The sequence below is a fragment of the Carettochelys insculpta genome, chromosome 3, assembly GCF_033958435.1.
Source record: "Carettochelys insculpta isolate YL-2023 chromosome 3, ASM3395843v1, whole genome shotgun sequence".
Taxonomy (NCBI): Eukaryota; Metazoa; Chordata; order Testudines; family Carettochelyidae; genus Carettochelys; species Carettochelys insculpta.
Window position 1 is genome coordinate 132,326,973 of NC_134139.1, and position 22,652 is coordinate 132,349,624.

The 22,652-nt window shown below is 37.8% G+C and overlaps 1 protein-coding gene across 4 annotated transcripts in view; it reads left to right on the top strand.

Moving 5' to 3' along the window:
• ASCC3 (activating signal cointegrator 1 complex subunit 3) overlaps positions 1–22,652 on the top strand; it is a 501,864-nt gene that overhangs the window by 387,098 nt on the left and 92,114 nt on the right. For all 4 annotated transcript variants that reach the window (XM_074990822.1, XM_074990825.1, XM_074990823.1 and 1 more), the window contains 5 exons: positions 995–1,137; positions 11,725–11,862; positions 11,955–12,075; positions 17,595–17,727; positions 21,128–21,253. In XM_074990822.1, the coding sequence (XP_074846923.1) occupies positions 995–1,137; positions 11,725–11,862; positions 11,955–12,075; positions 17,595–17,727; positions 21,128–21,253 (661 nt within the window). The remainder of the gene's footprint in view (positions 1–994; positions 1,138–11,724; positions 11,863–11,954; positions 12,076–17,594; positions 17,728–21,127; positions 21,254–22,652) is intronic.

Consider the following 22,652-nt stretch of genomic DNA (forward strand, 5'->3'; position numbering starts at 1 on the left):
TGTGAACTGCAGTTGATTGTGAAGTGACAGTTGTGAGGTGACTTTTTAGCTGCTGTAATTATCCTTATGACAGAGCCAAAGTATTGATTGTGGACTAGAGACCCATTTTGGCAGTTCGTATTATTTATACCTCCATGGGAGTATTGTATGAAAACACTAATGAACAATAAATCTGTCTTGAGCTTTTCAGCCACACCTGTTCCTGAAGCAACAACAATCCATTAAATGTCAAACTTTAAAACTAAATAGATGTATGTCTTATGAATGTAGATGCCAATATGTTATACTATGTCTTTATGTAATTTTACAATAATACACATAGATTTCTGTAAATATGTACATATACACTCACAGAGTATTACCAGTAAATTGAGAAAGAATGTGTTATGTTGAGTAGTATAACACATTTTTTTCATAAATTAGGGATGAGTGTGTAATACTAATCAACAGAATGAAGCACTGTATCTATGAAATCATGTATAAGCATCTCAAATATAATATTATTGAGATCGTATCTGATGCAATATGTATAAGCTGTTTATTTACTTGTAACAGCTCACGTTATTAGAACACATACAGCAATTTGATTTACTGAGGACTTTTCCAACTTATTGGACAAAGTCATGGCTGTATCAGCATTTCCATTATCATCTCTGTTTCTGAGGTTACAAAAACTTGCTGTTCTCGGAAAACTTTCAAATACAGATAATGCCCTTTAAAAAAGAAATGTGATTAGAGTAACTACTTTGAAAGTTATTCAATGCAGAACTAATGCTCTTTTACCCCACTGGGTCTAGGGTTTGTTGTTACTATGCAGAGGTCACTTTCTGGTTTTGAATTCTTGTCAGTGCATAGACATAAAATGTACATGAGGAATGGATTTAAATCCTCAGCACTTTTATTTACGATACATCTGTTGGGAACATTGCTAACCTGAGAGATCCTGGGTTTTGGCCTGGGTGGATTCACTCTGAATTTTTTGTTTTGCTAACAGCTATTAGGAGCCATTCTCCAGCCAAGCCTGTCCTTGTGTTCGTCTCATCCAGACGTCAGACTAGACTCACTGCCCTAGAGTTGATTGCTTTCCTGGCTACTGAGGATGATCCAAAGCAATGGCTAAAAATGGACGAAAGAGAGGTACAGTAATATAGTGTCTTAATTAAGTTTCTTTTTCATTTTTTGTAAACTAACACTTGGTAGTGGTTTTTTTCTTCACTTTTTTTAAGGGCCCAATCTTGAAAATAGTTGCATATGTTTGATTTTAAGCATGTGAGCATCCCACTTACTTCAATGTTTAGCACAATGTTTAGCCTAAATCTTTGCAGGATCAGGGCTTTATGGTATAAGCACTTTTGTTTGTATTTATTTTATGTTAATAGTAACAGTACTACAGTGAGATGGACATCCCATGTGCTAGACATAGCGTGTAGGCATGAATTTAATTCCAACCTTGAAATTGACTGAGTTTCCTGGTGAAATACATTCCAGGAAAGCTCTGTGAAATTCAATACTTAGCCATTTACACTTCTGAATTTAAAAAAAAAAAAACATTAGAAAAGGATTTACACTGTTCCTTGATTATCTTTATTACCCTTTTGTTACATTTTCAACTGAACCCCTGCCTCATTCAGTGCACTGGATGGATGGTGATCAATTAATGGGAAGCCATTCAATATTTTGGTTCATTCTCTTTATTCAGTGAGGAGCTCCGTGCTTTGACTGCTACACTCTGTTCAAACCCTGTTCTGAAAATTAACTTATTAATTTTCTCATGGGCTTTTCTATGGCACTTGTTACTATATATTATCTGACGGCTTCACAAGTGAACACTGTTTTATTTATCTTCCCAACACAGGTATGAGAGAGAGGACTGGTATCCCCATTTCACAAATGGGAGCTGAGGCATAGAGAAATTAACATAAAAGTGACAATTAATTTTTGAGTGCCCAATTTGAGATGCGTAGGACCTGATTTTTTTCAGAGCACTTAGAACTGTATAATAATTTTCTATTCAAAGCACATGGACATCAAGTTATGTCTGTGAGTGCCTAGTACGTCTGCACATTAGACCCCAGTATCTCAAGGTGGGCACCTAGAAAATGAAGAACATGTTAGTTGTGCCACTTGTGAAAATTTGAAGGTGACTAATAGCTCACTTAGGGTGTGTCTAGATTGGTGAGAAATGTCAGCAAAAGATACGCAAATTGCACAAAGTGTTTGTGTATCTCCTTCCGAGAGTTCTGTCGGGAAAGGCTTTCACGGCAGTTGGCCCATCCACATGGTGCCGAACATCGGGAAAACCCCCTTTGCCGAGACATTCCTTCTTTCTTGTGGAACAAGGAAGACAGGGATGTCTGCAGAATGCTCCCAAAACAGCAGACTTCTGCTAAGAGACCTCTGATCTCCTGGCAAAAACCTGCAGTTTAGACACTGCCTTAGGAACTCATTGACAGAGACAGGGATAGAATCTCTCCAGGGCAGCATTCAACTGCTTTAACCATGAGAGTCTTCGGTCTTCCTAAATCTCCTCCCTTCTTCATTCAGCACACATCCTATAGACACTGGCTTCCTTCAGTACACAGACCTGATTCACTCTCTTGAGGAAGGTTATGGAAAAATGGTATGTGATCATGTAATGAAAAACTATCACAATGGAGATGCACAGTCTGGGAGAGGGGAAAATTAGTGTGCTTGACCTAGCAACCTGAATGTTCTTTTAATGTATTTTTATGTGTTACTTCTCTGTTTTTTAAAAAATAGAAATTTCAATGTGTGTCATTCTGACAACCATGTGCATCAGCCGCTGTATTGGAATCTTTAGGTACACCACCCAGACCTCTTCCTGTTAAGTTAACAGAGTAAATGATAGCAATCATAGGCTGAGACCTGTGTGCACCCGCATAAAAGGGGTTCGGACATACGTTGGTCCAGTGGGTTTCAGATATCTGCTGATATAGCAGAGGAATGCTGAGACCCAGGAATTTGTTTTCCATTCCAGACTATGGTGGAGAGTGTGCTCTAGTAAGCACATAACTTGTGCTTGTTGTCCCAGAGCTTGACCTCCCTCTGTCTTATCCTTCCGACCCGTCCCTGTCTCCATACTCCTCCTCACAATTCCTTCTCCCAGTATCGCCTTCCTGGCCTATCCCTCCTCCATTCCTCATAATTCTCATCCCTGTACTGATTTCTTTGCCTCACAAGCCCTAGTCTTCCTCTATTACCATCTCACCCATCTGGATCACCAGTCCCAATCTCAATGCCTTGCCAATCCATGATTCCCTCCTCCTGTCCCCTTGTCCAATTTGCCCATCCTCTTCTTTCCTAGCTGCTCTTTGTCACTCAAGTGTATTTAACATAGACAAAATAATATATTTCAATAACATTATTATTTGAACCTTGTTAGTCAAAACATTCCAAAATTTTTCAGCCTATGAAAGACACTGGGCATGAAAAATGTTAGCCTCACCTCTAACAAGTTAATGCTGATTTAACAGTTGAAAAATTGACTATCTCTGGGGATTGGTAACAAAACGTGAAGCATTACACTTCTAGATCACCAATTCAAATCCATAGTCATGGTGACTAAGAGTTATAAGTATCTGGTAGCAGCTCTCTGCAAAACTCTCTCTCTCTCCACATAACAAAAACTACCCCAGATGGCATTCATAGAATCACAGACCACTAGGACTGGAAGGGACCTCAAGAGGCCATCAAGTCCAGCCCCCTGCCCCAATGGCAGGACCAAGTACTGTCTAAACCATCCCTGATAGATATGTATCTAATCTGCTCTTAAATATCTCCAGCAATGGAGATTCCACAACCTCCCTTGGAAATTTATTCCACTGTTTGACCACCCTGACAGTTAGGAACTTTTTCCTAATGTCCAACCTAAACCTCCCTTGCTTCAGTTTAAGTCCATTGGTGCTTGTTCTGTCCTCAGAGGCCAAAAAGAACAAGTTTTCTCCCTCCTCCTTATGACACCCTTTTAGATACCTGAAAACCGCTATCATGTCTCCCCTCAATCTTCTCTTTTCCAAACTAAACAAGCCCAATTCTTTCAGCCTTTCTTCATAGGTCACATTCTCTAGACCTTTAATCATTCTTGTCGCTCTTTTCTGGACCCTCTCTAATTTCTTCACATCTTTCTTGAACTGTGGTGCCCAGAAGTGGACACAATACTCCAGCTGAGGCCTAACCAGCTCACAGTAGAGTGGAAGAATGACTTCTCCTGTCTTGCTCACAACATACCTGTTAATGCATCCCAGAATCATGTTTGCTTTTTTTGCAACAGCATCACACTGTTGACTAATATTTAGCTTGTGGTCCACTATAACCCCTAGGTCCCTTTCTGCTGTAGTCATTCCTAGACAGTCTGTCCCCATTCCGTATGTGTGAAACTGATTGTTCCTTCCCAAGTGGAGCACTTTGCATGTGTCCTTATTAAACTTCATCCTGTTTACCTCAGACCATTTCTCCAATTTATCCAGATCATTTTGAATTATGACCCTATCCTCCAAAGCAGTTGCAACCCCTCCTAGCTTGGTATCATCTGCAAACTTAATAAGTGTGCTTTCTATGCCAATATCTAAATCATTGATGAATATATTGAACAGAACCGGTCCTAACACAGACCCCTACGGAATCCTACTTGTTATACTTTTCCAACAGGATTGAGAACCATTAAGACCTACTCTCTGAGTATGGTTATCCAGCCAGTTATGCACCCACCTCATAGTAGCCTCATCTAAATTGTATTTGCCTAGTTTTTTTATAATATCATGTGAGACCATACCAAATGCTTTACTGAAGTCTAGGTATACCCCATCTACTGCTTCTCCCCGATCCACAAGGCTCGTTACCCTATCAAAGAAAGCTATCAAATTGGTTTGACGTGATTTGTTCTTTACAAACCCATGCTGGCTGTTCCCTATCACCCTACCACCTTTCAAGTGCTTGCAGATGATTTCTTTAATTACCTGCTCCATTATTTTTCCTGGCACAGAAGTTAAGCTGACTGGCCTGTAGTTTCCTGGGTTATTTTTATTCCCCTTTTTATAGATGAGCACTATATTTGCTCTTTTCCAGTCTTCTGGAATATCTCCTGTCTCCCATGATTTTCCAAAGATGATAGATAAAGGCTCAAATATCTCCTCTATCAGCTCCTTGAGTATTCTAGGATGCATTTCATCAGGCCCTGGTGACTTGCAGACATCTAATTTTTCTAAGTGATTTTTAACTTCTAACCCTACCCCTTTCCCACTAGCATTCACTGTTTTGGGCCTTCATCAGACTTCTCAGTGAAGACCGAAACAAAGAAGTCATTAAGCATCTCTGCCATTTCCAAGTTCCCTGTCACTGTTTCTCCCTCCTCACTGAGCAATGGCCCTACCCTGTCCCTGGTCGTCGTCTTGTTTCTAATATATTTATAAAAAGCCTTCTTGTTTCCCTTTAGGCCTGTAGCTAGTTTGAGCTCATTTTGTGCCTTAGCCTTTCTAATCTTGCTCCTGCATTCTTGTGTTGTTTGCCTATATTCACCCTTTGTAATTTGTCCTTGTTTCCATTTTTTATACGATTCCTTTTTAATTTTGAGATCGTGCAACATTTCCTGGTTAAGTCAAGGCAGTCTTTTGCCATTTTTGCCATATTTTCTATCTTTCCTACACAGCGGGATAGCTTGCTTTTGGACCCTTAATAATGTCCCTCTGAAAAACTGCCAACTCTCCTCAGCTGTTTTTCCCCTCCCCCTCATCTGTTTTTCCCCATTGTCACCTTGTAAAATAGTCTTAGCAGTGAGACAAAAGATTGTGAATGTGTGTGACCCCTCTGTATACATTTTGAAACACAATTCAGCAATTTGCTGGGGAAACTTGTGGACTGACCCTTTCTACACAGTACCTGTTGTCCAGGAGAAATAAAGAGCTATTGTTCTGACTCATGTCAATGGTAAATCCTTGTTGCTGAAACTCTGCACAGCTGAAGAGGTTACAGAAGGTGACTGACCACTCTTCATGGCAGCATGCCTGGTGACCTTACAAATATCCAAGCAGGTATTCAAATGGACATTAATGCTGTTTAAAACCATATCTAGTTCACCCAAGACTCTTGTGCTACTGATCAGTCTCAGCAGGATTATCTAAGTAGTAAATTAGAAAGTCCATCTTCTAATATATGTTCATAAATAAGATACAGCTGTGGCGTAGTAGATCTGAAATTTCATTTCAGGCCTACAAACTGCTGAAAAAATGTTTTCATCAATAATAATCAAAATTAAAGGTAGGCAAAGTAAGAAAAACGCTGCTTCAAAATTCATTACAATTTCATTTTAAGAATATCTATTTTGTATACTTTGGTGTGATGTTGGACAATATGTCTTTTAATGGTTGTAAAGCTGTAACTTTCTGAATCTCAAAGTCAACTTTTCATTAAAGAATTTCGTATAGCATGCCCTAATTTTCCGCAACGCTGACAACTTAATTAATAATGCTTAGAATTCATTTTGCACAACTGTGAAAATTTAAATTGATAAAAACTGGAAAAGTGCTTTAAAATAAATCTTTGGCTTTTGACCACATTGTTTTTTGAAAATTTAATTCTGCCCAGCCTGGCTATGCATTGCAAAAGGTTTCTGTTCTAGCTGCTTACAATCTAATAGCTTTGTTTTCGATGAATTTGCAGTTGGGACAAGTGAAGAAACGTTATGAGATTTAACAGGAGAGTATCAAGTGAGGGAAATGTAAACTATGTATTTATGTAAATAATTAGTATCTTCATGCTTTACCCTACACTTTAATAGTTTTCTTTTGCCTTCAACTGGACAGAAAATCTTAACTTGTGTGATACTTACTTTAAAAAATACAACAGTACTCTCAGGAAACTGAATTCATTTTGCTTACTGATGCCATTGGTGCTGCTAGATTAAGTTCATGGAAGCTAGGTCCATCAATACCTATTAGCCAGGCTGTGCTGGGATGATGATCCTACCTTCTGCATGTCAGAAGCTGGGAATGGGCAAGAGGGAATGGAAGCCTGTTCTGTTCATTCTCTCTGGGGCTCCCAGCATTGGCTGCTGTCAGAAGACACGGTACAGGCTAGATTGACCTTTGGCCTGATTCAGTATGGTCAGTCATATGCTGCATCAAGGGTCACTACTGGGCTCAATTTGCCTGTCAGTAAACACCGTAAGAATGCTTAAACTGCCTCCAAGCCAGACTGACCAGTTGTAGGTTCTCTTGCCTGAAATACAAGGGAGACGGTGAGAGAGAGTCTGCGCTATTCCCTAAATTGGACACAGTGAGAACCTTAGCCTGTTACCAGCTGATGCCCCTTGGTTTACCTAACAATGGGTCTATGGAATTGCCTGCACTCACTCTGGGACAGCTTCTTTATAAAGGAGAAGGGCAGAGGAGATCAGATTCTCGATCTGTGCTGTGAGAGAGAGAAGTTCACATTCATTTTTTTGGATCTATGACTACAATGTACTGTGTAATAAGCAGGTGTTACTACTTCCTGGTGATGAGAAGGTAATCCAGAATGGGCCACTGGGACATGATAGCCTCCTTCTTACTCTCTGCCCTCCTTACACAGCCTTGGAATGATGTTCTGCCTAGCTAACAGCTCTGGTTCGAAGCTGACAGCCAGGAGTGGTGTGTTCAAGCTGATGGACCATTCACTCCTTTTAACTGCACTGGAGGCAGCCCCACCTTTGAGATTTTGAAAAAGGTGCTGCAATCTCTAGGTCCCAATTTATTATGTATAGCGGTAGTACTTGGTGTCACCATTGTGATCCAGGGAAGAAGTGGGCTTAGGCGACCCCCTGGGCAATGAAGGAAAGGTGTGGGGAAGGGGACAGCCTTTTCCGCCTCATCCAGACTGTCCTACCTCTGTGGAAGTTTGGTTGTGGACTGGAGCAGTAAGGCTGTCTCCATACAGCAGAAATTACTAGAACCAATTTGTATCCCTTAATTTTGTTATCTCTTCTTTTATTTTCCTTCTGTGTTATGTTTGTATACGTATTACTTTTTGTCTTATGGACAAAATAGAAAATTAAAACTAATTAAGAAGGTGGCACATTATGATTGAGGTATGTTCTAATTAGGTAGCATTTTCCCAGCAAAAGAAAGTTAATTTACTGATTTTTATTGTTTGATCCTGCCCTCCCTTGCAAGACTTTTGAATTTCTTCACATATTTAAATGTAACCAGCCTATGCCATTTGAACTACAACCACAATAGTTTTCTCATAATGTATTTGTCATTTTAATGCCTTGCATCTTTAAGACTGTTATGAAACCTCTAAATACAACTAGGTTCTATAATACGAACTTATCTTCTGTAAATCATGTTCTTTAATTGTATTCATATAGTGCCACATCCAGCTCCCACTGGGGTCAGTAGAATGACTCCTGTTTACTGTGATTGGAATTTGGTCAGCTCTGAAATGACCTCTGAATTTCAAAAGAGAAAATGTGTACTTGAGGCTGATTGAGGGTGAGAGAGAGAGCAAACTATATGTATATACCAGGAACATGTGAGAGATATGAGTAAGTTTATTGGAGAGAAGGATCTCTCTCTCTCTCTGTTTTTGTGTGTGTGTGTATATATAAAAATATATATAATATGAATGAAAAAGGTGTGTATATCTATCTAAACTTAGATATACACACTCCTTTTTCATTCATATATATATTTTATATATATATATATATGTAAATGGGGTAGAAAAATGTTGGACAAACATATTGCCACCTTTTAAAGAACTTTTGTGCTAAAAGTGTAATTTTATTGATATATCTCAATTGTGGTAAATGCACATGAAAGCTTTTTTCCTGGATAATTTTGTCTGGGCTTTTGGGGGTAAGGGGGCGGAGCAGGATTGGATTTTTTTGGTGGGGGGAGCGGGAGCAGTATTTTATTTCTGTCTTGTTTTGGAATACTAGTACATATGAATACCTGGTCCAAAACAATAATAAAGGAACTTGATTTGTGTGTCTTTTGCAGTGATCAAGAATGAGCTCTAAATGTTTCTTTCATTATTGAAATTTAACTTCCTCCTACAAGATGTTGTTTTTACGGCACAAAAGTGTGTCGTTAAAAATTAACATTTAGTTATCAAGGAGATGTTTTATTTTATTTAACATCTGTAGCAGATGTGAAATAAGTAATTGTTTTTGTAAAAGACTTCATAACTTTCACAGTTCTTTTGTTTGGCACATCTTTCTTTTATTGGGCATTTTAGACAATTGATAAGCATTATTCAGTGGCATATGGTCTGAGTCTGACGTGCTTTGAAAAGAGTACAGAGTACCAATAATGAGGATTCTGTGAAAATGGGAAAACCAGCACAACAGTTATGCTTTGAGAAAGTATGGGCTTTTAGCATCTTGAAACAATATATCACACTCAAAGGGACAGAATTGGGCTGCACAATCTGTTAGCTCATTCTTGTCCAATCTGGTCTCCTCCTTTCTTTTGGAGCCAGCATTGTCATCAACTTGCTGAATTATACTCTTGACTGGAATGTATTTCAGGCTCAGGGTAATGTATCTACTTAAATGGAATCCTATCTTTCTGCAAAAGCTTTTTAAGTATAATAAATTTTACAATATAAAAAACAGTTCTATTAACTTAAAGTAAATGGTTCAACAGTTTACATATGTGCAGGAACAGAAAAAATTACTGCTTACTAGTTTCTGAAATATTTAGCGCATCCAGAGAAGAGTTTATTTCAGCCATTTATAATCTTTATTGTAATTAATATTTTCTATGATTACAAACTCCACTTCACATTTCAGAGGTGTTTAACAACAGCTACCTTCTTAATCAAACTACACTCAAGGGAAGAATGGGAAAGGTTTTGTTCGTACTTCAAAAACCTATGAAAATTTGCTCAGGTTACCCAACATTAGCCCAATTTTGTTTTCACTGGAATCCGTGTTAACGTGTGTGTGTGTGTGTGTGTGTGTGTGTGTGTGTGTGTGTGTGTGTGTGTATGTGTGTATATACACATACCCTAATTACAATAAAATTTCTATTTTCTTATAGCCATGTTGCTGAAACTAGAATGTTTGTTCGTTCTATACCAGAGCTTAAGAACGTGTTACTTCTTTAAACTTTAAGAAGGATGATTACATTTGTGTTCAAATACATTCATTTTAGTAAAATATGTAATGATGTAGAAGCACCTAGCTGTATGTTGTGTTGGTCTTACTGTGTGCTGTCTGATTAAAAAAATAAAATTTACCTTATCTTACTATATAGCAATAATTTAATACTTATGTAATAAATAGGCATAGGAAAAGGAGTTCTGCTTTGAAGTAAATTGTCGTCAGAATTTTAAGCCCAGAATTGTGCCTCTGGGTAGAAATAGTTCTTTGGATTTTTTTTTTGTTGTTTTATTGATCTATGTAAAAGTGAGGGAGACAGCTAGAAGTGACTAGGGTTCCCTGCTGCTAGAATGACAGGATAGTCCTGCATGCACCAGCTCTCCTGCTAAGTGTTCTTTAGTTTTCCTGTGGTAAATTACACCTCTTTGCAGGTATGACTAAAATCGCCACAGGACACTGCTGCAATACAAGTCAGGAGAAAAAGAAAATAACTACTGTAGATTGCAGAAAGAGAGAACAACTCTGAATAATTTCCCAGCAATGTGAATTTGGGATATTTTATGCTAGGAAGTACATGACAGAAAGGAGTAATATAGATTCTGTGTTGAAAATAAGTAACATTGTAAAACTATTATTGCTTAATACATATTCTGATTGCCTGTAGGCATTGGAATCAGCCAATTTAACTTCTGTTCCTTTTGGAAGAGAAAGATACACAGATTCTGTATTAACCTGGTAACAATGTATAATGTGTTTATTATAACTATGAAATATATAACATTAGACTAATAAAATAAATCACTCCAAATCCCATAGCTATTATGAGATAATTGTACTAGGAGCCAACACTTACTGGTATTTTAGTAAATTTGGGTTTCTCTTTTACTTATATCAATTCCATCATTGCTAAAGTACCTAAAATTCCTTTAAAATTATTGAAAATGCTTTACTCTGCTTGCCAGGTTAGATTGTCTAAATAGGTCAAATCTATCAATGTTCTTAAACGTGTATTTTTATTTTACAACCTTTTTAGTGATGTGTTTTCTCTCATGTTAGGAAGGAGACTGTGGAACTACACTATATGCGTAGCAGCAACAAAGGGTCCTGTGGCACCTTATAGACTAACAGAAAAGTTTTGAGTGTGAGCTTTTGTGAGCACAGACTCACTTCATCAAGTGAGTCTGTGCTCACAAAAGCTCACGCTCAAAACTTTTCTTTTAGTCTATAAGGTGCCACAGGACCCTTTGTTTCTGCTACAGATCCAGACTAACACAGCTACCCCTCCGATACTGTATGCGTAATCAATTTTATTTTCTAAAGTTGAGATAATGCATATATTATATTACTAAAATAGCTATTAAATGCTATACATTTTAAAATTTCTCTTCCCTGTCCTTCATATGTTACTTGTCTTTCTGACCCTGTGCTGTTCCTAGCAGAAATTGTTTAACTCTGTGAGCATAGACAGCGCGTAGCACATTGTGGTTACTGATAGAAAGAAGATAATTTATTAATAACGATATCCCTAAAATGTTAAAAACTTCTCAAAGAATATTTAGGACTATTCTAAATCATGTAACCTCTGTGTATCATGTGTAGATCATGTATCTTCTGTGTTACAGATGAACGATGTTATAGTGACAGTAAGAGATTCTAATCTGAAGCTGACTCTTGCATTTGGAATAGGCATGCACCATGCTGGGTTACATGAAAGAGACAGAAAAACTGTGGAAGAACTGTTTGTGAACTGCAAAATCCAGGTAAATTTGTATTCTTAATACCAAAAAGAGATTTGCATGTGGTTTTAAAGGTTGTCGCTTTGTTATATTTCTTTCTTTCTTTTCTGTTTTAGGTTCTTATTGCCACAAGCACTTTAGCTTGGGGTGTAAATTTTCCAGCTCATTTAGTAATTGTTAAGGGAACAGAATTTTACGATGGAAAAACAAGGCGTTATGTGGATTATCCCATTACAGGTATTCACGTAAATCTTACAAATATTTAGTTCCTGGAATGCATTTCAAGCATATGCAAATGTGAACTTGAATAATTTATAGCTTTAGGGACTCAGTCTTATAAAAGATGCTTGTTATGATTTTTTTTTGTTTCTTAAATGTGACTCATAAAATAACTGCTTAAAAAAGAACACATTGAAACCACCTTTAACTTTTTTTGAAGCCTTTTTCTTGCAAAACTACTGAGATGGTATCATCCTAAGAGACTATTTAAAAAAATTCTAAAATCAAAAGACCATTGAACATATACAGTCTATTTGAAAGGAATACTGTAAAATCATGTTGGTCTGCAAATAAATTATATAAAATATTTCTGAAAGTGAAAAATTAATTATTTACATGGTTTTACTTTGTTAATATCCAATAGAAAAAGGTTTTTAAACAACCTATGCAGCAGCAGTTCTCAACCCACAGTCTGTGGACCCTGGAAATCCTGGACTCAGGGAAGCTGTGTAATGGGTGCCTGGAGTGAGTAACCATCTGGCCCCTCATGGCAGGAGTCTGGGGTTGCTATGCTGGTTGACCCTGTGGTATCTGAAACCATGGGCTGCCACATGATGAGTAGCCAGCCTCACGTGTCAGGGGTCTGAGGTCTAGAGCTGGGCAGCCAGGGATGTTCTGATGCCATTGCCCTACCACCTGGCCCATGCAGCTTAGGTAACGTTGCGAGCTGCACAATGTCCAGTAAGTTGAAAACCACTGCTCTGGTCTATAATGCTTATCTCAAGTTTGGTTTTGATGCAGCTATTGTAATTTTCATTTCTGCCTCTAGTCCACTCAAATTTTGGTAAGCAGTATTGCAACCATTTTAAGAAACTTCACAGACTAGAAGGAGTCTGAAAAGCTCAAGCAAGAGAAATTATTCATTTTAATGGCACTAAGCTAAAACTATTACACGTTTCCTGGTCCATTTTATCTGTTACACTAAAGAAAGATAGTTTGCTTTTAAAGAATCTGAAGCTTGGCCAGAAACATGTACTTCTAGGAATAATCTGAATACTGTTTGTAATGAAAGTAGAGATTAATTACTTTTAACCAAGCATGTCCCTTTGCTAGTAGACTTTTATTAGTTTAAAAATTGAAACAATACATTAGAGGATGTCCTTCCAACTAGTCCATCTTTGAGCTCAATTTCATCTTAGAGCTCCGCAGTCTCATGCAGAAAAATGTAGATCAATTTATAGGCCAAGTTTCTTGTTTCTGAATTCTTGTATGACCTGGGAGTATAGGCACCAGTGCTTTTTACATGCCAGTATTGCTGGTACTGAGTACTGGCACCTTAATAGCCGCAGCAATGGGATTGACTGGGGATGGAGGGCAGGGAGCCAGCTAAGTATCAACCTTTTTTTTATTTATATTTTTTTGGTAAACAAAAAAGGCTCTGGTAGCCGCAGCAGCATGCTTGAAACTTGAGAGTCCATTGTGTCATTCTTTGTCTGTTGTAACTATAGTACTAACAATCTCTGGATGAGGACATATCTAGCTCTCCTTGATTAACAGAATAGTGATACCTGTTTTTACTACTAGTGATAAAGAATGAGGAGGAAATAATCCAGTTTGACTTTCAGATCTCTGGCTGAGTCTGCAGGACTGGAATTAGAAAATCCTTTTTTAAAAAATAAATTAGTTGAAAATTTCAGTCTGGATTTAATGAAGCACAACAAACACAGAGCTCCGCTCCTACTTTTTTATGGATGTCCCTTTCAGGGTATGGCTGCACACTTTAAGTGTATTGTGTATAGATTCCCAAATAAGCTTTGGGTATTGTGGGCATGTTGATTCTTGAATGTGGTTCTAAGGAAAATAACACATTCTTTATAATAGCAATTCCCTCCTGTTTTCGAAGATTTAATTTTGCTCTCTGTAATTTAACAGAAAATTCAAATGCATGTACTAGGGGGAATGGCTAGTTTTAAATGGATCAAGTTATGCTCTCATGTGGTCAGGTTTGCTAGGTTATTTTTTATTATAGTTTTAACCTGCTACAAAACAGAGTTCAGGATATTTAAAAGTTATGGGAGAAGAGGGTTTAGTTTTACTGATGAGCCACTGCATTCTTTTTGCACTTAACATAAGTTATCCTATGTCCCTGGTCTTGCCTGCAATACAGAGTAGGTTTGCACTGCAAAGAAGAACATGCATCACCAACCTCAGAGCCTAGGTCAATGGACTTGAGCTCACAGGATTGGGCTTCAGGCCTACATATAACCACAAAGTTGTTTGGGATCAGGTGGGAACCTAGACTTTTAAGTCCCTTCCCCCTACTAGGTTTCAGAGTGTGGGGTCCCACGCAAGCCCAGACAGCTGCACTGTTGTTTTTAGTCTCACAGTCTAAGCTACATAAACCAAAGTTAGTTGCCTCTGAGACATGGCATAGTGGGGTTTTGCTTTGCATTGTAGGCATACCCACAGAAACTTTGCTGGAGTAGCTTTGCCACCAGAGTCCCCTAAGAAGGTTGAGCATATGCTATTAGAAGGTATGTTGGGTTTTTTCTACCATCATAATACTACTCCCATCACTGACATTAGCTGTGTTGACAAAACACTTTTGTGCACATAGTGGTATGTACACCATCAGCTGTGTTGGCTGAGTTCACACTCCTAGACACTATTGTATACCGGCAAAACTTTGTAGTGTAGACCAAGTCCATGTTTCACTTTCAGTTCTGCCTTCAGGTATGCCTGCATAACTTCTATTTAAAAAGTCATAGGAGCATAGCACACATTCAGATGTTGTATCAATTGGTTTATCTCTAGTAAAGTTATCTGCCAATACTAGGATGAATTTGATGCCTTTTGTACAACTGAGGATAGAAGTAGGTCTCTCAGTTTCTCGTACAAAGACCAGTAGTTTGAAAATGATAGCACAGCCCAAATTTTTAAGTTCACATCTGAAGTAAAGCATGGTTGAGGAAAATACAAATCAGTGGTTTTGGGGTGGGCCAATTTCTGATACAAGGAGTTCACTCATCAGCCAGTTGGAGAGCATTTAACATTTCAGTAGTTTAATCCAGTAGTTAAGAACAGTTCAGGCAGTGTATAGTCAGTAAAAAAGATGTTGCTATTGGCTAGCTATGCAGTAGAGGTTGGCAAAAATCATTTCCTGATGTCTTCTGGTAAATCCATTTCATATACATTATTGTACACTATTTCAATGCACTATAGTCAAATAGCAGGAAATATTTCATCATTCTTCCTTCTATGCATCTATTCATAAATGCCATTTGGGCAATGATTTCATTTTAAGGTTGAACATCAGTCGTAGTTTTACAATCAACAAACTGCATAAAAACTGTTGTTTATCTAGTTCATAGAAAATACAGAACAGAAACATAAAAGATAAATAGTAACTCATGCATGAAAACTGTTTTCTGGTTTCATTTATAGTATTCATATTGAGGTAGAAGCTAGAGGCCCCAAACAAAGCTCAGATTTCCGTTGGGTGTAGTGCAATAGAGCCCAATAAAACAAAATCAGTGCCTGCTCTAGAGAACTACGGTCGTAGCTGTAACTAGACACAATGGACTCAAACATTAAACAGGCATTCTGAGTGGGGGACCAAGTAACGACAAAGGCGAGGAGGGGTTGTATAATTTGGTAACTTTAGTGCGCTGCCGTAGTCACAACTGGGCACCAGCCAATCCATTTACCCCATATGTTTTATAGGCGTCACAACAGAAGTGGACTTCAAAGGAGGATTTGGGTCTTTTCATTTGCATGTTACTGTGTCCTGCTTAGAATTTTTATCCTAGGGGGAGCTGATTACAACCCCTATATTTAGGCTGCCTAATACTTTCTATTATGAAGGATTCTTGTGGCTGTTTCTTTGAGAAGCATAACATCTCCATTGTTTGCAGTTCTTTGATGGTCTTCAGGGAGCAGTGCCTCAGGTGATAGTAGATGTCTTTTCTTTTCCTGTCAAATTTCATTCAGCTCGAGTTGAGTTGTAAAGTGTTTAAAAAGTCTCAGTGTCCTTTCTCTCACTTGCATTCCTCTGAACATTTTTGGCAGCCTCAAACTACTGAATGTTCTAAAGACTTCACCACTTCATAACACCAAGGTACCAGCAATAGGAGACAGCACTGCACTGGCAATGCATGGGAGCTACCAGAGCAGTTCTAGTAGCAGCATAAGGAGGGGGAGAGCCAGAACGAGCTTTCTTGACAGCCCTTTTGTCCTTCCAATGTAGCATCCATCTTCAGTGTTCTATTTCCCAGCATGGTGTCAGATACTCCCACAACAGGATGGGAACATAGAAAAAGTGAGCCTTCAAACTAGGCTCTCCTGTGAGCCCATTGTCACTACTCCTTCCCCTTTGGACATGGGGCAAGAGCTCCCTCCACTACTAGGGAGGATGGAGGAAAAACGAGAGAAAACAAAACTAAGGTTCTGTTCGGTAAATATCCTCCCCTACCATGCTTAGTGTTTAGCCTCAGCAGTTCATTTACCCTCATAAGAGGCAGAAGCTACAACTTTCTGGTAAGGGAGGAGGCAGATCTGCCCAGGTACTTCTTATCTGACCTCACACATTATCCTAGTATCCAAGATAGCATCACAGTCTTTAATGTGTTTATCCATACAATACCCCTGTGAGATTGGGAAGTGTATTTTACAGATGGGTGACTGAGACACAGAGAAGCTAAGTGACGTATTCCTGTCACAGAGGGGGTCGGCAGCAAAGCACGGAATTAAACCCAGATGTCCCTGGGTCCAGGCTACCATCATTGCCACTGCCCATCTTCTTCCCTATGTCTGGGAAGCTCCTCAAAGTACTCTTAAGAACAGTGCATGACGCCAACTCCCTATTCTGGCACAACAGCCCTGTTCTGCACCCAGCTAATGTAGCTCGGACTGAAGTTCAAGTGATAATGTCTATATTTATACATATTAGAATTTGGTTTTACCTTTGTGCTAAAAGGGAAAAAAAATCCATACAAGCCCATGGGTTTTGTAACACTCAGAAATCACATTTTTGAAAAATATTAACAAAACACTATTAAGATGTCAAACAATTGAAAATTAAGAGCTCCTAAATGCATGGTTATCTGCATGTCCTTAATTGATCCCTCTTTGATTACATGATCACATAACTGTGTTTTCCATAGGACTCCTGAGTCATACAATCCACAGTTTGGATGCATACGCAAACCAAATTACTGTTGCACCAGCCACGTAAATCGAACATTTCCTAACTTTGAAGTACTTGTTTTTGCAGTCCAAATAATGTTCTTTGCCCTAGTTTTTCATGTGTAATTATTACTTATATTTAAGGCCCCAGTCAGGCTTGGGATTGCATTTGGTAGGTGCAGTGCAGACGCTTAAGAATACATTTTCCCTCCCACAAGGAATTTTTAATCTGGTTTTAGACAAGATTTGGTCAGCGGGACTAACATAGAAGGGTAAATGAGATTATAGAGAAACAATATATCCTGTACTGTAAATTATAGTGAAATAAATCTTATGTATTATCTGTTTTGTAGATGTACTTCAGATGATGGGACGTGCTGGTAGACCACAGTTTGATGACCAAGGCAAAGCTGTGATTTTAGTCCATGACATTAAGAAAGACTTCTACAAAAAGTTTCTTTATGAACCTTTTCCAGTAGAATCAAGGTAAAGTTTGATTGGAAATAAAACAGATAAACGTCCATACAGCAAACAGGCAGTAGATGAAAATGAAATGGGACATAGATACACCAAAATATTGGGACCTTTAAAGACAGTCCAACTAAGGCCCTCAGCCCTTCCAAACTAATCATACACTGGAGAGACTTTTTCTCCAAGGCTATGTCTACACTACAGTGATCTTTCAAAATAAGTTCTTCCGGAAGATCTCTTCCAAAGAACTTTTGAGACAATGCGTCCACATACAAAAAAGTGGATCAAAAAAGTGATCCACTCTTTTGAAAGAGAGCGTCCACACATCCTCTACTCTTTCAAAAGAACAGGCCAGAGATGGAAAAATCAGGTGCCATGAGGACTGCTCTTTCGTTTAAAAAAAAAAAAAAGCCCGTGGAGCATCTATGCATGTTTTCTTTTGAAACAAGCTGGAAAGGGTCCAGAAAAGAGCAACAAGAATGATCAAAGGTCTAGAGAACATGACCTGTGAAGAAAGGCTAAAGAATTAGGCCTGTTTAGTTTGGAAAAAAGATTGAGGGGGGACACAATAGCGATTTTCAGGTATCTAAAGGGTGCCACAAGGAGGACGGAGAAAACTCGTTCTTGTTGACCTCTGAGGATAGAACAAGAAGCAATGGGCTGAAACTGCAGCAAGGGAGGTTTAGGTTGGACATTAGGAAAAAGTTCCTAACTGTCAGGGTGGTCAAACACTGGAATAAATTGCCTAGGGAGATTGTGTCATCTCCATCTCTGGAGATATTTAAGAACATGTTAGATAAATGTCTATCAGGGATGGTCTAGACAGTACTTGGTCCTGCCATGAGGGCAGGGGGCTGGACTCGATGACCTCTCAAGGTCCCTTCCAGTCCTAGCATTCTATGATTCTGTGAAACAAGGCGTTCTTCCGAAAGAGGAGTGGAAGAATGCTTTCAAAAAGGCCACCATGTTCTTTCAATTTCATTTTGAAAGAACACTGTGTGTGTGTGTAGATGCTCCGCTGAATAGTTCAGAAGGGCCCCTTCTTTTCAAAAATATTTCAGAAGAACTTGCTAATGTAGAAGCAGTCCATATGTTTAGTGTACCCAAGATAAATGTTACCCTGATTAAGGGTGCTTGTAGAATAATTATTTATCTAATCAACAGCACCAACAGAAAATATGGTCACAGAAGTGCTAAGTAAAGGAAAAATCATAAATAAAGTACTTTGCACATAGGATTTTCATACCATTTAAGGAATATACAGATATCAAGCTCAAAGGAAAATTTATCTTGTGAAGAACTGCTAATATTTGTAAGTGGGAGCTGCAAGATTTTTGAAATATAGGAAAACTGAGCAATATTTCCGATTATCTCCTAACCTTACTCACTAATCCATGATCTATCATTAACCAATTCAATGTAAGTATATATAACGAAAGCTAATACCATCTCCACTATCATAGATAGTCAAGTACCATTTTTTCCCCTAAGGAACAAACTAGGATATATAAAGCTTTACCCAATTAGATGTTGCACTCATATGTGCTTTGTTTCAAATATTTATGCTCAGTGTCTGGTACATTAGGAGAAATGCAAAGAAAGGTAGAATATACATACAAACAAAAAGAAACCGAAGGAAATCTTCAGTATGAAGATTTAACCAAAACAGAAGAAACAGGGCAGTAAAATGCAGATTTTTTTTTTTTTATAATCCAGACCATATGATTGTTGGCATCAAGAAGCCTTTATATCTGATTGCTAAATTGTACGTCTTAAAAATAGAAATATTCTCTGAATCTAATACACAAATGATAATCCTAACTTTTCATTGAAATATTATAAATGTTCTTCATTAAGATTACTCAACATAAACAATGTGCTGATAAATTTTCAGACAGAGACTTAGATGTTGACCTTACTCTCTAAATCTCTGATTAGTTGACACATATCTTGATCTCTGTTTATGATGATCAAAGGCTTTTGAAATTTTGGTTTACAAGAGAGGTTGCCATTGGCATGTGCTCTTTCTGAAGGTTCCTTAGCACTGTCTGTACAAAGGCCAGATTTATTTATTAACCTTATATGTCACTTCCTTTTGGTTGCATTTGCATTTTTCAGAAAACATTTTAAAAATAAACTGAGTTTCCACATCACAGTTGCAGGAGTAGCTGTACTACTGTTCCCTTTATGCTCTTTCTAAGCACTCCTCCTCATGCTTTACTTCTCTCAAGGTGGAAGTCTGCAGCTCTCCCTATTGTAGATCAGGCTCTGTGCTACAATACTAGTAGGAGTGACTACATTTCATTATGAACCTGGGTCTGTGGGACACAGACACTTGGTTGATGTTTTCAAGCTTGTTATTGAGCATCCATACTGCACCGTACACCAGGTTTACAGTTGTTGGACCTGGGTCACTCAGGTTTGCTAACATGTCCATACTGCATTATGCAGACCTTCTGACTTGGGTCTGCAGCTTGACCTGCCTTCATGTGCAAATTAACAGGGCTGGAGTCCGAGTGACAGCAGGACTCTGATTTGATCTCTAAGTGTATAGAGAAGGGGGCCTAGGCTCAGCGGGACTCAGAACTTAGGCTTAATGCACAGTGTACACATGCCTATCGTATCAACCATGCTTATCCAGAAGGTCCAGTGGAGTTCAGACATCTGTGGTTCTTCCTTTTGAGAATTTATAGCCAATGATAATCAGTTACAAAACAACCTCTATAAAACAAAAGTATTGTTATTTAGGGAAATAAAATTTAACTCCAAATAACTCCTCCGTGTCTTAAGAGAATGAAAAACCCTTTTTAAGCAGAGAAAGTTCTTTTGTTCTGTTGCATTCCTGGGATATATTTCTTCTGACCAAAACTAGTTTTGCAAGTTGGCTGCAGAGAAGGTACAGTCTTCAACCCTTAACATTTGGGCATTGTCTGTTAACAATCCTCAAGTGTTTACTTCAGGGATTGCTCATCTTTAGCCATTATTTCCATTTCTGCTGCTTTTTCCTTACCATCAGCAATTAAATTAAACCAATATATTCATTCTGTAAACATCGCAACAGCTGGGTGAACATGCAATCTCCATAAAATATTATTGATGGCTACAAATCCATTCCATTCCAAATATCACCTCAGAATACTACATTTTAGATTTAAATGTCAACTAATTGAGTGATAGCTTATTAACATGCACAAGTTGCATCCCAGTAGTATGAGATGTTTGCTTCAGTCTATAATTGTAATTGTGACATTACAAGAACATTTTTCCCCCATGAGGAAAAATATTTTTAGATTAAAAAGGTGTTTTTGCTTTATATAGACCCAGGGCTGTGTGTGATGGTTATATACATCTCCAAAAAATACAGTTTTTGTATTTTGTAAAGTTAAGACATGCCTTTTTCTGTCTTGTCCTCTAGTTTATTGGAAGTGCTCTCTGATCACTTGAATGCTGAAATTGCTGCTGGAACTATTACTTCCAAGCAGGATGCAATGGATTACATCACATGGACTTACTTCTTCCGTCGTCTTATCATGAATCCCAGGTGAGTGTATAATAAAAAAGGAATGTAACTGAGTTCTCATTGTTTATAATTAGATTCCCAAATGCTCAGCATGTTTGACAATCAGGCTAATAAAGACTCAGTCCTAGGAAAGAAAGCCACATGCAAATTAACAACATTTTTCTAACTATGAAAAAACCTGTTGGTAGGTAACTTAGACTTTTCATTTCAGTACCAATTATAAAATCATATTATTAAGACAGCCTGATCAAAATTGCTAAATCAATATATATAAAATAAAAGTGCAGATCATCTCATGATTTTATATATAGTATTTCTCTATCGTATTTTAATAGGTTTTTAATGGCCTAGCAACATTATGAATGACTTCCCGTAGGCACTCAGACCAGCTGAATTTCTTAATCATTAATGGAGTAACTATCATTCTTTCTATGTGATAATGTTTACTACATTATAGGAGATTGTTATGCAAACCACTGTGAGCTACTCCAACCATGTCCAAGCCTTTGCTTAAATATCGTTGTGGGTATATGTATACCAACCAAAATATGTAGAAAATACAGGGTTAGTGCTTAGAATATAGCCATTTCATAAATAATATCTGACATATGCAAGATCGCAATATTCCTGAAACTGCATAACAAATGCCATAGCACTTGGCAGCATTTTTAATTTGAATTCCTGATCAATAGTTACAACTGCTGTGCTTATAAATGGAAGTAGCCAAATAATAAATTGCCCTAACTCAAAGTTTAATTCTTCATGAGTTCTATATTCTGCATCCAGGTCTACATCCTGAATTTTTCTAAAGCAGCCTTTGCAGGTGATTTTGGAAATGGAAAATGCAGAAAGTCTTTTTTGAGTTTAGTTTTGTACTCAGTAAGGCTGCTGACGTAAAACAGGTTGTGTACTTATCACACAAATGCTCATTCAGTGTAGTGAATAATCATAGGAAAACTTTATAAAGAAATGAATTATAATACTGGATTTTCATGTTTAAATTAATTAGTGGATCTAATTTACCATGCAATATCAAGCTCAAACACAGGTCTCCTTTGTAGAGAGGTTTCTTGAACACAATTAAGATTATATAGGTAGTTGTAGATATAATACAGTTATTTGAATAATGTGAGAATTATAAAAAACATTCCTTACCTGAGGTTAATGTATACTGATAGGCCTTGCTTGTTAAGTATTTCTCTCTTGATGGTACTTTATATGAAAACTTACATGTCAAGTTATAAATGAACATTAATTTTTAGGGACAAATTTCTGATTTGAGCCAGAATCCCTGAATAATCTTGGCCAGAAAAGTAGCACATGCAGTAGACAGAGAGCAGAATTTTTCAACAGATGATGAACATGAAGAGAGAAGGGGAAAGTATGAGTGATGAACTGTAAGAGAATATAAATCTGACCA